General features: G+C 42.6%; 1 protein-coding gene across 3 annotated transcripts in view; it reads right to left on the bottom strand.

Annotated features, from left to right (window-relative positions):
* mgaa (MAX dimerization protein MGA a) overlaps positions 1-16,040 on the bottom strand; it is a 202,174-nt gene that overhangs the window by 67,785 nt on the left and 118,349 nt on the right. For all 3 annotated transcript variants that reach the window (XM_072486179.1, XM_072486181.1, XM_072486180.1), the window contains 3 exons: positions 13,823-14,119; positions 10,699-11,852; positions 9,307-9,422 (listed from right to left, as the gene is read on the bottom strand). In XM_072486179.1, the coding sequence (XP_072342280.1) occupies positions 9,307-9,422; positions 10,699-11,852; positions 13,823-14,119 (1,567 nt within the window). The remainder of the gene's footprint in view (positions 1-9,306; positions 9,423-10,698; positions 11,853-13,822; positions 14,120-16,040) is intronic.

Raw genomic sequence — 16,040 nt, 5'->3', positions numbered from 1 at the left:
TCGACCTGTTCTCCATGACCTCAAATCTCTCGGCCCACCTCTTGTACAGCGCCTCGTGTGCCTCCATCTTCACCGCCAGGCCCAAGATCTCGTCCTCGTTGGTTTTGTCCCGAACCTCTCGGAGCTCTACCTCCTGGGCCTTCTGCGTCTCCTTCAGCTCCTCGATCGCCATCAGCATTGGTGCCAGCACCTCCTTTTTAAGCTCCTCCACGCAGCGCCTGAGAAACTCCTGCTGGTCCGGCAACCATGCTGCTCGATCTCCGCCCTCCGCCATCTTGTTTTTCCCCCCGCGTTTCTGCCGCTGCTCCAAGGCCTCTTTTTCCGCCGCTCCACTTCTGGTCCCCTCCATACACGACGGAAGGGGGACCTTGCTCTCACCTTTGACAAAATACAAATTTCTTTACCCGTCAGTCTGGCCTCAATAAAAGTCGAGATGGATTTGCAGGTACAGCATTAGTTATTTTATTTGACTTGCAAGCCTTTCTCAATTCACAGCAAGTACAAAGCACATCTTGCTTCGTACACCTCTGGAATCAAGTGAGTCTGTAGGACAAAGGGATCTCTACTACTCACACAACTGGCATCAAGTTTCACATACATGATTCCCATAGGTCATCCTATACCCCTCCTGACCTATCCATACACTCTAATTGGCTCACTTCCAATCCCTTCCTCTGGCCCCTATTACCCAGCATCCTTTTCTCCTCCTTTGGTGGACACACCTCCTCCTTGCTTTGCCATGCGGTCTGAAATCCTTTGTCTGTGAACTCACCAGAATGAGACTGGCCTATCTCTACATTACAGTAACTAATATCTCTAAAATAACTATTTTATTTCACATTCGTCACCTTCCCACACGGGAATTGGTCAAAAAATTTCCGTTGGGGCTCCTCCGGAGAGCCCAAAAGTCCGTTCTAGCGGGAGCTGCCGAATTGTGCGGCTTAGGTCCGCATCGCCGCAACCGGAAGTCCTTTCGACATTTCTTCAGCATGTCCATCAGTGGAGCAATCACACTACAAAACCTTTGCACAAATGTTCAAACAAATCCACTCATGCCAAGAAATCGCATTATTTCCCTTCGTCTTGAGGGTATTGAAAACCAAAGAGAGCAACATTTACTGGCGATTCCGATGGGATTCGAACTCAGTAAATGTTGTTCTCTTTGGTTGGCTCTGAATATGGCAATCAATATGGTTGCCTTCCTTAATTCTAATTACATTTGCTCTAGAGTCGCCAGGTATCTTTCGATACTGCCACAAGTTTCAAAACCGAATACTAATCAAAGACTCGATACACCAGTTAGTTAGTTCAAAGTCAATGCTTATTTATTTACACACACAGTTAAATCTACTCATGCCCGAAACTCTACAGACTAAACTATCACTACTGCTAAAGCCTATACTTAGCTTCGGGAGCCCACTCAGTCAGAGGAACAATGGCCGTTGTTCGGTTCGGGGGCTGCTGGGGTCGAACTGTACAGGGGAACAGCTAAGGTCGTCTGTCTGGTAGCGTGCATAGACCTTGGACTTACTTACTCTTGTGCAGCTGGTGGACAGGTCTCTCCTTGGTGAGAGCCATGTCCAAGAGAACGATTCTCTCTTGGGGGCTCCTTCTTACACCCAAAGGGGCTTCATGGTCTTTTGGGCGAGCCTTGAACTTGGCCCCAATCAATTGGGCCGTTTCTCGATCAATCCTATTCATTTCATCCAATAAAGGAATGGGTGCCCTGATGGCTGGGAGTGTCCTTGGTAGCCGTTGGCCTGCTTTGTTTTGGTCGCCTCTGGCGCCGTGGTGTCTGCCTTAGTATCAGTTACTCAAATGTTACTCTTTTGTTCCTGGAGATGGGCCATTAGTGTGCTAATGGGCCTACAGTTTTGGTCCTGTTTGGGAGCTGCGGCTCCAATATACAGACAAGCTCTGAACCCGCTTGTTTTCTCAGCAATGTCCATTTTCCCTGCAATCTTTGCAAAGTGTCCATTTTGTAATCGGGAAGTGACCATCCCAGATGGCTACAATAGTCCACACACAACCGTTGGGTATCGTCTGGTTTAGGCACCATCACTATGGATGAGCTCCATTGGCTGCAACTCACTTCAATTATGCCAATTTTAAGCATACTTTCAATCCTATGTTAACCTGTGCCAATTTTAAAGGGTTAAGTCTGCATGGATGTTGTTTGATTGGAACAGCATGTCCTACATCTACATCATGTATAGCCATTTTAGTACTTCCCAATTTATCTTCACAAACTTGCCCATGTGATATCAATACCTCTTTCAGGTCAGTTTGTTTTTCCTCTGGAAGGTAACTCAACAATTTATCGCAATTTCTAAGAACATCCTCGTTTTCCTATTTAATTTGAGGTATGTCAAATTCACAGTCATCTGGATTTGGTTTGTCACTTTGAGTTAGAATCATTAAAACCTCCTCCATTTTCTCTCCTTCCCTTTCAAAGTACCTTTTAAGCATATTCACATGACACACTCGGTGAGTTTTCCTTATATCTGGTGTTTTTACCACATAATTCACCTCACTTAATTTCCTTTCAATCTGATAAGGTCCACAAAACCTTGCTTTTCAAGGTTCACCACCACTGGTAACAATACTACAACTTTATCTCCACTGACAAAACTACGAACTTTGGATTTCTTGTCCGCTACCCGTTTCATGACAAGTCTGTGCAACTTTCAAATGTTGTCTAGCCAATTCACCTGCTCTATTTAATCGTTCCCTAAAATTTGACACGTAATCCAATAATGTAATTTCTGATTTCTCACTCACCAATTTTTCCTTAATCAATTTAAGTGGTCCTCTTACCTCATGACCAAAAATTAGTTCAAAAGGACTAAATTTGGTAGATTCATTAGGCGCATCCCTAATTGCAAACAGTACGAATGGAATTCCTTTATCCCAATCCTCTGGATAATCTTGACAATAAGCCCTCAACATTGACTTTAATGTCTGATGCCACCTTTCTAACACTCCCTGGGATTCTGGATGGTACGCAGTTGATTTAAATTGTTTTATTCCTAAGCTATCCATAACTTCTTTGAATAACCTTGAGGTAAAATTCGATCCTTGATCCGATTGTATTTCTGTGGATAGTCTATATCAAGTAAAGAATTTAAGTAACTCCTCCACAATCTTTTTAGCTGTAATATTACGTACTGGAATGGCTTCTGGAAACCTAGTAGACACATCCATTATAGTCAAGATATTAATTCTCACTTTTCGTTTTGGGAAGCGGTCCTACGCAATCAATTAGGACCCTTGTAAAAGGTTCCTTAAATTTTGGAATGGGTATTAAGGGCGCTGGTTTTATCACTGCTTGAGGTTTCCGTATCACTTGACATGTGTGACATGATAGACAATATTGAGCTACATCTTTATGTAGTCCAGGCCAATAAAAATGTTTCTGGATTTTGGCTTGAGTTTTCCTTATTCCCAAATGACCTCCCACTGGTAACTCATGTGCAACTCGCATCACCTCCTTTCTATACCGTACCAGCAATACTACTTGATGAACTTCTGCCCACTTTACATCTGCCTGCATATGTACAGGTCTCCATTTTCTCATCAAGACATCACTTTTATGGTAATAACACTCTGGTCGACACGCAGATTCCTCTTCTGTGTATGCTTTCTGATAAATCCGGTTTATTTCTACATCTTTCTGTTGTAACTCCGCCAATTTTCCTGAACTAAAAATATCCGCCTCATCCTCCACCTGTTCTTGTTCTTTTCAACCATCTGATCAAAAATTGTTTCTGATAATTGCACTTCAACGTCATCTTCACTCTTTGATTTCTCCTCGTCTTAACCTGTGACTTTGCGACCTTGTTACTATACAATCCGGAAAAATCCTCGGATATTCGTCCTTCAACACTTCAGTTGTCTGATTTTCCATTGGCTTATCAACCACAGTAGGCATCACTCCCACCTGCGATCCAGCTATATCATTACCCAAGATAAACTGTATTCCTGGACAAGATAGTTTCTCTATTACTCCTACTACCACTTCACCACTCTTCACTGGACTTTTCTCTTCAGTGGACTTTCCAACCTTACCTTATATAATGGAACACTACGTCTCTCACCCTGAATTCCACATATTACCACCTTTTCTGGCAACATTCTTCCCAAACTATATAACTCCTCATCTCTTACCATTAAAGATTGACTAGCTCCCGTATCTCTTAAAATTGTGACTTCTTTACCTGCTCCTCTTGATACACGACTAAACTTTACTCACACAAGTAAATTCTTTAAAGAGATCTGGCATCTTCTTATCAATCACCTCTTGATCAGGCTGTACAATCTTTTGCACCACCTTCGCTTCACTTGGGCTTTTCTTTACCACTTTAACAAACCCCACTGTCTTATCCTGTTTTACCACATCAGCCTTCCCAGTGCTTTTCTTCAACCACCAACACTGTGACTTTACATGGCCTAGTTTATTAGTGAAAACATTTGAAACTTTTCATGTCTCTTCCACCCTATTGGATTTCTTTTTTAGTCTGAGGTACACTCTCATTTTTATCTCCCATCAGATCATCTTTACCTTTCCCACTTTTTTGTTTGCACGGAGTGCTGAATTTGGTGCTTTTTGAGTGCTATAGTAAGAGTTTGGTGACCGAGGGAGTATAAGGCTTCATTTTTATCTAAAGTTTAGTATTTCTTTTATTTAGTTAATTAACTTAAAAGTTGCTGTTTGGTTTAGAAGAAGGTGAATTTTCAATCAGCTTTAAACAGGCTTCTACTTGTAGGCACTTGCAGCTGGAGCTTGTTAATTAGTTAATTGGATTAGGCCAGTTTTCAGAGGCTAGATTCACAGTATAAAAGTGATCCCCTACAGTGCAGACTTTGTTTGCACTGAGTGCTGAATTTGGTGCTTTTTGAGTGCTATAGTAAGAGTTTGGTGACTGAGGGAGTGCTGAATTTGGTGCTTTTTGAGTGCTATAGTAAGAGTTTGGTGACCGAGGGAGTGCTGAATTTGGTGCTTTTTGAGTGCTATAGTAAGAGTTTGGTGACCGAGGGAGTTAGGTGAGGAGGGCGTAAGGTGCTCCTTTCATTTTGTTTCCGACATTTCCGCAAATAGTGCGAAGAGAGCCAGGAGTTTACAGAAAGTGTAGCCAGGAGTTTACAGAAAGTGACTGGGAGCAGAGTCGGCGGGCGGAGATCTAGTTAGTCCACACGGCAGCTATATTCTGTAAGGTAAGAGGGGATGGAGGCTAGGCCAGTTGCATGCTCCTCCTGTAGGATGTGGGTGGTGAGGGATACCACTGGTGTCCCCGCTGACTATACCTGCGGGAAGTGCACCCAACATCAGCTCCTCAAAGACCGTGTTAGGGAACTGGAGCTGAAGCTGGATGAACTTCGGATCATCCGGGAGGCAGACGGGGTGATTGAGAAGAGTTACAGGGAGGTAACCACACCCAAGGTACAGGACACGAATAGCTGGGTTACAGTCAGGGGGAAAAAAACAAACAGGCAGACAGTGCAGGGATCCCTCGTGGCCGTTCCCCTTCAAAACAAGTATACCGTTTTGGATGCTGTTGGGGGGGGATGACCTACCGGGGGAAGGCCCTAGCGGCCAGGTCTCTGGCACTGAGTCTGGCTCTGGGGCTCAGAAGGGAAGGGGGGAGAATAGAAAAGCAATAGTTGTAGGAGATTCAATGGTTAGGGGAATAGATAGGAGATTCTGTGGTCGCGAACGAGACTCCCGGAAGGTATGTTGCCTCCCGGGTGCCAGGGCCAGGGATGTCTCGGATCGTGTCTTCAGGATCCTTAAGGGGGAGGGTGAGCAGCCAGAAGTCGTGGTGCACATTGGTACCAACGACATAGGTAGGAAAAGGGGTGTGGAGATAATAAACAAGTTTAGGGAGTTAGGCTGGAAGTTAAAAGCCAGGACAGACAGAGTTGTCATCTCTGGTTTGTTGCCGATGCCACGTGATAGCGAGGCTAGGAATAGGGAGAGAGTGCAGCTGAACACGTGGCTGCAGGAATGGTGTAGGAGGGAGGGCTTCAGGTATTTGGATAATTGCAGCGCATTCTGGGGAAGGTGGGACCTGTACAAGCAGGACGGGTTGCATCTGAACCAAAGGGGCACCAATATCCTGGGAGGGAGGTTTTCTAGTACTCTTCGGGAGGGTTTAAACTAATTTGGCTGGGGAATGGGAACCGGATTTGTAGTCCAGCAACTAAGGTAGCCGATATTCAGGACGCCAAAGCGTGTAATGAGGCAGTGGGGAAGGGAACACTGACAAAGGAGAGTACCTGCAGGCACGGAGATGGGTTGAAGTGTGTATACTTCAAAGCAAGAAGCATCAGGAATAAGGTGGGTAAACTTAAGACATGGATCGGTACTTGGGACTACGATGTGGTGGCCATCACGGAAACTTGGATAGAAGAGGGGCAGAAATGGTTGTTGGAGGTCCCTGGTTATAGATGTTTCAATAAGATTAGGGAGGGTGGTAAAAGAGGTGGGGGGGTGGCATTATTAATTAGAGATAGTATAACAGCTGCAGAAAGGCAGTTCGAGGAGTATCACCCTATTGAGGTAGAATGGGTTGAAGTCAGAAATAGGAAAGGAGCAGTCACCTTGTTAGGAGTTTTCTATAGGCCCCCCAATAGCAGCAGAGATGTGGAGGAACAGATTGGGAAACAGATTTTGGAAAGGTGCAGAAGTCATAGGGTAGTAGTCATGGGCGACTTTAACTTCCCAAATATTGAGTGGGAACTCTTTAGATCAAATAGTTTGGATGGGGTGGTGTTTGTGCAGTGTGTCCAGGAAGCTTTTCTAACACAGTATGTAGATTGTCCGACCAGAGGAGGGGCAATATTGGATTTAGTCAACTATGCAATGAGTGACCTGCAGCCAGGACAGAGATAGCACAAGCTTGTCAGAGAGAATGGTCAGACTAATTCTATTGCAGTGCACTCAAATGAGTACTTTACGGAACAACATATAAAAGAATGCAACCTATGAAAGAAAGCCGACAGGTGTAAACAACAAAATGCAACGGAAAGCATGCCAGAAAATCTCTGCTCAAAGTCAAGGAGCATGATGGAGTCCAGCACCAACTTGGCACAGAGCTTTGTAATGAGCTTTGATGCCACCCTTTCCAGCATGGAAGTGGTGGTAAACTCACCACACTTGTGACCCCCTTGCAACAGCTGATGGCTGATGTCTTAGCTTCCAGTGCTGCATCAGCAGCTTCCACTAGAAGTCAGAGTGTTGCAATAGAAGATGTTCAGCTGTAGTAATGCAAGATCAACTTGCTGCCATGCAAGATCAGCCCGCTGTCATGAAAGCTCAGATTACCGATGACAAGGCTGCGGATTACAATGCGCAAACGGGCTCTTTAGGGGGTCAAAGCAATGAATTTTCTTATAGATCACTAAAATTGTTGAGGTGTCACCCCAGGCAATAGCTCCATGGAGGAAGACAGCATTCATCCTTCCATTCCTGCCACTTCACCAGTGCCCTTGCTGTCACCTATGTGAAAGATGGCGCACCAGACCTTCTCGGCTTATAATTATTTCTGGTCACTTGCCAAAACCATTGCAGTCTCCTGCATTGAAAGTCATCTGCTGCCTCTGAGGTAGAACTGCGTAGGGACACAGAGGACAGACACTAAAGGAAGCCACAAATATGATTATTCAAATCTTGTAAGCAATATAGAATGATTCAATTAATAAAGTTGATATGTTCATTTGGTTCTAGTTTTTACCGTTGCATTGTGACCTGTGCTAGTAATAGAGGGAAGATAAGGTAGTATGGGACTGGTGAATGAGAATTTGGGGTTGCGGTTACTGGTAATACACTCAGAAGAATAGAGCTCTTCATGGAGAGCCCAGCCAGAAAGGGGCTGTCTAGGTTGTGTCCTCTCATCCTCCCCCCCCCATCCTACGTCTCACACTCCTGCTCATCAGCTGTGCACCATACAGCTGGTGGGAAGGACTGCAACTAAATGGTGAGGTTGTGCAGCAAGAGGCAGACCCCAACACATTTTGATACCACTCTGCTGAGTATTACAGGGCTTCTCTAGAGCCAATGGTCTGCTGCATTTTTAAGCACTAAGGGAATCAAGTGTTCTGGGAATAAGGCGGCATAGTGAAGTTGAGGATTATATCAGATCAGTCCCGATTTCATTGAATGGCGGAGCAGAATCGATAGGCTGAAAGGCCTATTTCTATGTCTTGTAGTCTTAGGTATTGCATTTTGTGTGGGCTGTACACAAAGTCATCCCAAAAGCAAGGAGCAGATCTGCGTGCTGCCATGCTTGCGTGCTAACTAGGAGCGAGTGGTGAGGGCTCGTTTAAAAGCAGCTCCCCCTTTTTAGTAAGGTGCTGAGGCGCAAGGCTGACTGTTAAATAGGAGCCATAATTGGCCAATGCGGCTGTCGCAAAACACTCCATCAATTGCACCCAAAATTACACTTAAAAATTTCTGTTAAATCGCACCCAGAATCATTATAGCACAGGAGGCCATTTTGCCCATCATGTCTGCACTGGCTCTCAGAATGAACAATGTCTCTGTGCCATTCCTCTGCCTTCTCCCCCATAACTCTGCACATTTTTCCTTTTCAAATAATAATCCAATTCCCTCTTAAATACCTCATTTAAACCTGCCTCCACCACACTTGGGTAGTGCATTCCAGATTTTGACCACTCACGGTGAAAAAATGTTTCCCTCATGTCTTGATTGCTTCTTTTGCCAATTACCTTAAATCTGTGCCTTCTCAATCCTTCCACCAGTGGGAAGTTATTCCCCATCTACTCTGTCCAGGCCCCTCGTGAATTTGAATCTTTCCATCGTATCTCCTCTCAACTTTCTGTTCTCAAAGGAAAACAGTCCCCACTTCTCCAATCAGTCTGCATAACTGAAGTTCCTCATCCCTGAAATCAATCTCGTGACTTTTTTCTGCACTCTCCCTGATGCCTTCATATCTTTCGTGAAGTGTGGTGCCAAAATTGGACGCAGTTCTCCAGTTGAGGCTGAGCCAGTGTTTTATACAATTTTAACAGAATAGTTTAGTTTAGCAGTGTTCAACATAACAAAGCCCCACACTTTTGTTCAGCTACCTAATAACCAATCCCACCACCCCACAGCCAGATTGATACTGAAGCTTGCAACATCACTTTACCAATCTGTACATTTATATTGATATTCTTTGCATCATTGGACCAATTTAGAAATCAGCTTGCGACAAATGAAAGGTGTAACTGCACGCGACAAATGAAAGGTGTAACTGCACACAAATGTAAACCAGCACACAATGATTTAAAAGTATAATCTCATACTTTGCTTTGGTATGATGGCGGGAAGCAGAAGCAATAAGACGAGCAATGTTGATTTTCTCAGACAGTTCATCCACTGTCTCGATATCTACAGCCTCTTCACTGGAGGTCGACTCATACTGCAAAAAATGTTTTTTTTTTTTTTTAAATCAGCAGAGACCACAAACAGCAGTAACACTTCAAACTTCTTCCTCATTCCTGTACAATACATTCACACAGATACAAGATATATACAGCAGGGTGGTCCAAAACCTGCACAGCAAATAAGGATAAAACTGCAATCCATGAAATTTGTCATCTGTAACAGTCACTGAGATAGATATTCCTTCGCATATACTGGTATTAGCGAGTTCTTTACCAGCAACAAAGCACTACAGGGCTCATTAACAATGGCTGAGTGGATCTTCCACATATTGGGAATGGAGGTTCCGCCCAACCATTTCAGGTTAAAAATCAAGCTTCCTGCTCCCGCCCTGCTGCACATATGATGATGGAGGCAGCCTATAATAGGGTCAATAGGCTTGATAACAAGCCTAATTGACCCATAAATGGCCATTTTGATATGGTGGGCGGGCTGATGTTCTCCCTTATTTTTTAAAGTAATTGTATCTGGCAAGTAGTAATCACACCACCCACTGGTTTAAACCCTCCTCCAAACTCCCTTTGGTCATGGGATCTTGTTCTTGATTATACTTCATATCTTTCAGTGGTGGATGACAAATATTTGACTTGACACGTTAACTGTTTCTCTCTCCACAGATGCTACTAGACCTGCTAGGTATTTCAGCACTTCTAGTTCTTATTTCAGATTTCCAGGATCTGCAGTAAGTTTGCTTTTATTATAGATGACAAACAAGATAGTATGGGACAAAGACACAGAAAAAAAGAATGTACTCAGGGAAGTGGAACTACTTGAATGGTTCATTCAAAGAACTGGCACCCGAGAAAGTAGCCTTCGTGGGTGGGAGCACGTTTTACAATTGGCTTCCCGAATGGTAAATGATCCAAATGAGACTGTGATACTACAGAATGAAGCTTCACAGTGGAAGTCTCTCCTTGCTAGATTTACCACAGTATATAGTACTGGATGGACTGAAGGGTCAAAGAGGCATGGTAACATGGGCAATTTATTTACAGTAAATTAAAGAAGACAGTATCCCGGTCGATGCTTTCTTTTTCAGCTCTGTTTCTTTCTCTTACATGGAAGTTAAGCTGGTCCCCCAACTGTTCCTTCGTGAATCCACACTTTATGCCCAGATGACCCAAATTTCACCATTAAAAATCAGTTACTGCAGCCCAGGTTATTGAACATAATGACAAAAATTACTAAAATAGCATATTCTATATGAATAGGAAACCACCTACATTATCTTACCGACTAATGACAGTACTCACCATTTTCTGAACATCAATTTCATCTAAGTCGCTTGGAATCTCACCATCTTCCAAGTCACTCTGAAAATCTGTATCCTTATCTGATTCCAGATTGCTTGCATACTGCAGATCTTTATCAAACTCCATAAATTCCTCATTCCCGAAATCTTTGTGGTAATCCTCTTTCCCTTGAAAGGAAGTATCAGAAGTATTTGTTCCACTACTGTTTTCTTTTACTTCTGTCTTTATCTCCATTATCTCATCTGACATCCATTTTGCCTCCTCTGAACTGGGGGTATTGTCTGCCTTGTTTTCAGCTATTTCATTGCTATATTCTGAAGTATGTTTTTCAGTTTCTGCCGTATCCTCCCAGAAAAAACTTTTATCTTCACTTTCTTCCACAGCGTACATTTCACTGGTGTACGAATGGTCTGTCAGTTCTGCTGGGGTAGGCTTTTCTGTTACAGATTTCTGGTCCAAAGAATCATCTTCCAATTCATCGTCAACCTCACTGAGGGAAGGAGAGGAAGGTGCTGCATCACATTTGTCTACCGGCTTAACTTCTGGCAATGGGTCTGCACTTACATAGTCCTCTCCAGGTATGTTTTCAGACACCGTTGTTTCAACAAGCTCAGAGTCTGCAAAATGAATGTCCTCTAGCTCAGGTTCAATCAACTTCTCTTTTGATGTGCTGCTGCTATCCAGGTTGGTGATTTTCTCATCCACACTGTTCTTCTCACTGCCTGTACTTTCAGCCGATGGCACACCTGGTTGAGGGTTCACAAACCTCAGTGGTGCCCCAGTGGTTATGATAGTGTTTGGTAAAAGTTTGTGCCCTGGAGGTAACTGCACCAAAGCAAACCCAGCTGGCTGTAAGGGAACCAGACTGCCTGCACAGATAGAATTAGTGGCTGGATTACTGGCTGTATTAACAGTTATAAACTTTGTCTGTGGTGTGGTTGTAATGGGAACTGCCATGCCCACAGGATTAATGGGCACAGTAGCGGAGGTCACATTTAGTGCAAAAGAGCTGGCTTTTGTAGCAGTAGTACATGGATTCCCTTGTTGTGGTATTGTCCCCTGTTGGACAATGTGAGGTGGAGTATTACTGCTGGGAACGGGAGTTGGAAAAGAAGTTTTTGTAGGTGTGGGGAAGCGAATTGCTCCTGTGGATTCTGAAATGTGAAAAGGAAATGTTAACTAAAGCATTCCAAGGCATGTACACTGGAAATAATTTAGAAGTTCACACAATCAAATTATATATTGTTACGAATCAGGGTAATGGTGCATAATTCTTCTAGGTAGTGTGTCAATCACTCTCTTAAGTGGTTTGAGTACCAACTTTTATGTTCCTCTGTATCTATTTGTGCATTAGTGGGAGTTAGAGGTGTAACAATGCAATTCCCTTGCAGCACCCACCTGCAGCATAACAATATATTTCATGTGTGATCAGTACATGGTTTCCTAGAACCTAACAAGCTATACATACAGATGGGGATGCAAAATAATTAACTTTCACATCATAAAATTGCAGCAATTATTAATTAATAGCAAATTTAAACACACAAATCTGGCAAAATTTGGCAATAAAAGTTTCATTTACATAATAACAAGAGCACATAGTGAGCAACAGAGAACTATCTGGTTTCTGCTACTCAAGAGATCAGAGCATTCCCCTACCATCCCGAGATGTTCCTCACTCAGAAAATAAACAGTGCATCCTCCACAGGACACATATATACAAACAATGAAAAGATCTTTTATGTTCACTTGGCTAATCCGAGAGTTGAAAATCAGAATACACAATTCATTACCGAAATCCCTCAACTGACTTTCTCATTCCATCCCATGGCATTTAGATTTAAAATGAGATATTATCAGCCTTGATTACCTCTCGGCATTAGTCCGGTTGGGGATGAAACTTTGGAGGCTCAATCACATCCAATAATCTATATTCTTTATGTGGAAACTAAAAATTAAAACCACCCAACACTACTCTCTAATTCCAATGTAAAAAAAAGACCAGAGCGAACGGATTAATTTATAAAAAACAAGTTGAATTGACTGGTATAGTAGATCAAATGGAGACTTAATTGAGCTATTTAATATAATGCAATGAGTTGGTAGGGTTGCTAAAAATAAATTATTTCCTCTAGTAGGTTGGGAGAAGTAGTGGTAGGAGAGTGAAGAACAAGGGTCAGTGTCTTAAAATTAGAGTTAGGCCGTTAAGTTGTGATGTCAGGAAGCACTCAAAGGCTAGTGGAGATCTGGAACTCTCCCCTCAAAAACAGAGAAACTCAATTGAAAATTTTAAGACCAAGTTTGACAGGGTTTTTGTTAAGCAAGAATATAAGGGCTACAGAACCAAGTGGGTAGATGGAGTCAATAATATGGATTGTCCATGGTCTAACTGAATGGCATACTGGTTGATTCTGTTAGTCTCATTTTATTGTTAACAAGAGATTTCATTTGTGATTTCTCAGCCCAACTTCCTAATCTTTCTGGATGTTTTTGCACCTCTTCACTCTGCTCCCGTTTGCAATTCACCCAGTAGCAAAAAGATACCTCTGGCTCTATGCCTACATCCAAACTGTTGACATACAATGTGCATATTAAAAGGTCCCCAGTGCGAATCCCCAGTACCCTCCTCATAGCTTCCAGTCCAGTCCAAGGTGCTGTTATTTTGATATAGTCAGTTGTGAAACCAATACCTATTTCATGCTTTTCCACATCAAGTCAAGGAACGACCTTCTTGTTTGGCACTGTATCAAACATCCCATCAAAATCTCAAACAATATCCATGGAGTTTGAAGACCTCCGCAGTTCACCTGTCAAGTACAGTCTTTCTTATTGCTAAAAAGCTATATTGAATTGTCCTGATGGCTTTGTACTTATTTTAAAGTGCCTTCAAGCACTTTAGCCACAAAAAATGTCAAGCTTATCACTTAATTTCCAAGGAAATCTTTTTGTTTGCTTAAAAAGTACCAAGAAAGAACAGCTCAGATGAGCTCACTATCAGAATCCTTCAGAGTAGTTCTTTTAACTTGCATTAAGCTAGACTGAGCTCATTTCACAAGCAGTTCACATTTATTTTAAAAAATAAATCGTCAGCAAGTTTGTTCGATGATTCAAAGCTGCAACTCACCCGGATTCCGTACAATAAGAGTGACCATCTGGTGGAGATTCGGCCGATTCCCAGGACCAGAATGTGGTAAAGGCACAAGTTGAATGATCTGGCCATTTGGGTGTCGGAAGAGGTTCCCACCTGAACATCTCATGGGGTGTAGTATCATCTTCTGTCCAGGTGTGAATTGTAGGTTCTGGGCAGGGCCGACAGGGCGGACAGGACTTGGGATCAAAAGCAGTCGTGGTCCATTGGTTTTCTTAGCTTTAAATGAGTCGGGTCGATCAGAATGAGCAGCTTCTGGCTGCCTAGGTATCCCTGTCATAACAGTGAGCCATATGAATACATCAATTACTGAGACTCAACATCAAACTGCTTAGTTACATTTCTCCTCCTTCAGGTACCATTTCTAAGAGGGCATTGGAGGCCATGGACTTTCATTGGATTGGTCTATGATTATACCTGGCAAAGTACTGCAGCAGTTTGTCATTGCCTGCACTATTTTTGGCCAGGAAACTCTCCTGCTCTTACCATCTGCCATTAGATTTATTGGAAGGATGTACATTCTGATAATCAACATTTTGGCCACATTATGCACGGCCCTTCCATGGCCATCAAGGCCTGAAGTAGAACTTAAATCCAGAGCTTCGGCCCAGAGGTATGGCCCAGATATATACTACTGCGCCACAAGACCTCTTATAGTTAGATTAGTATTTTTATAACCCTAAAGATGTGTTTTAAATAATGTATAAGAGGAAATATCAACACTGCATGGAAGTAGTCAGGAGTTGCTAGCACCTGTGGAATGATTATCCCGGTGACAATTAAAAATCTTCAGGGTAGGAGGGAAAAAAAGATGGGAAAGCAGGGGAAATAATTACTGGCTAATACTTCAAAGTCACAAGAACCACACAGCTTTAAAATAGCTTAATGGGTGACAGACCTTCCTGGACTAAATTGAGTTAATTGTTGTGGGGGACTTAAGAGTAATGTATCAAGGAGCCAAATTGCCTTGGGTCCAATCTATTGGTTGAGGAGTGCCAGGGCATGCATTGATGACTTCTAGTGACAGTCATGTTACTAAAGAGTATCCAGGGTCAAAAGTATTAATGGGGTGTGGCAAGGTGAAATGAAACACTGCCAGTTTTGTTTGCTGCTCAGTCTTATTGGCGCTGACTATTTTCTGCAATGTGTCCAATTGTACTTCTCCATTGTAAGAGCCAATATCACTGCAGCTTCCCACCAATATTGGAGTAATCTAGGCCACTAAGTAGTTCTCACTTGCAACTGATCCACACCGTAAGCTTTTAACATAGTATCATCTAGGAGATTACTATGAAATATGAGTGCTTTAGTTTTACAATTCTTATGGGTCACTTAGATACTATGACTTAAAATTAGTGTAGCCGGCAAGAATCCAATGTTCCTGTTAATTATTTCTAGTGGTTCATTGTAAGGTGGTCTTGGTGTGTGCTGAATCATTATTTATCCACCAGTAAATCAACACAGCTAAAAATAACTCTTCTAAATCTCTAGGCTCACAATATGCAAGAGGTTAAATCAGTGAATAAAAAATATAACATTATTTGGGCCAGGCAGCACAAGTGTCAAGTTCACATGAAGCCCACTGCTCCTATTCCCACAATCCCAAGTTTACAAGATAAAAGGTCTGGAGTAGGTAAGAACTTTTAAAGTAGATAGGTAATTTGTTGGGTCAGAGGAGGCAAAGTGTAATTGTTAAGGGAGTGATACTGGAAGCAACGATTAGCAGTTGTACCTGGGGTCTATTTTGGGGCTGCTCTTTTTGTTGTATATACATTAATAATTTGGATTAAGAATAAGACAAAGGTCTCAAGAGTTTGCCAGTGCTACAAATTGGTGTCAGGGCTGGGAAGGAACTGCAAAGTGGCATAAACAGAGCAGATCTGGGCAGGTCACATTAAACAAAAATTAGAAATGACATTTAATAGAAAAAATCATGTTGTGAAACTGGGGAGGGAAAAAAACAGTACAAAATAAATGTGAGTTGAGGCAATGACAGAATCTGAGGGGCTGGGTTGGGTTCAATGGAAAGCCTCCTTGAACCTATCATCACAATATAACAAGATTATGTAAAATATAATCAGATTCTGTAGGTCATGGGATAGAACACAACTTCCAGCAAGTCACAAATAATTTGCAGAAAGCGTCAATATATCTTCATCTTGGACAGCTCAAGGTACCCAACCACAAGGGGAAG

This window comes from Scyliorhinus torazame, chromosome 2 (assembly GCF_047496885.1).
Source record: "Scyliorhinus torazame isolate Kashiwa2021f chromosome 2, sScyTor2.1, whole genome shotgun sequence".
Classification (NCBI taxonomy): domain Eukaryota; kingdom Metazoa; phylum Chordata; class Chondrichthyes; order Carcharhiniformes; family Scyliorhinidae; genus Scyliorhinus; species Scyliorhinus torazame.
This window is presented reverse-complemented; position numbering and strand designations above follow the sequence as displayed.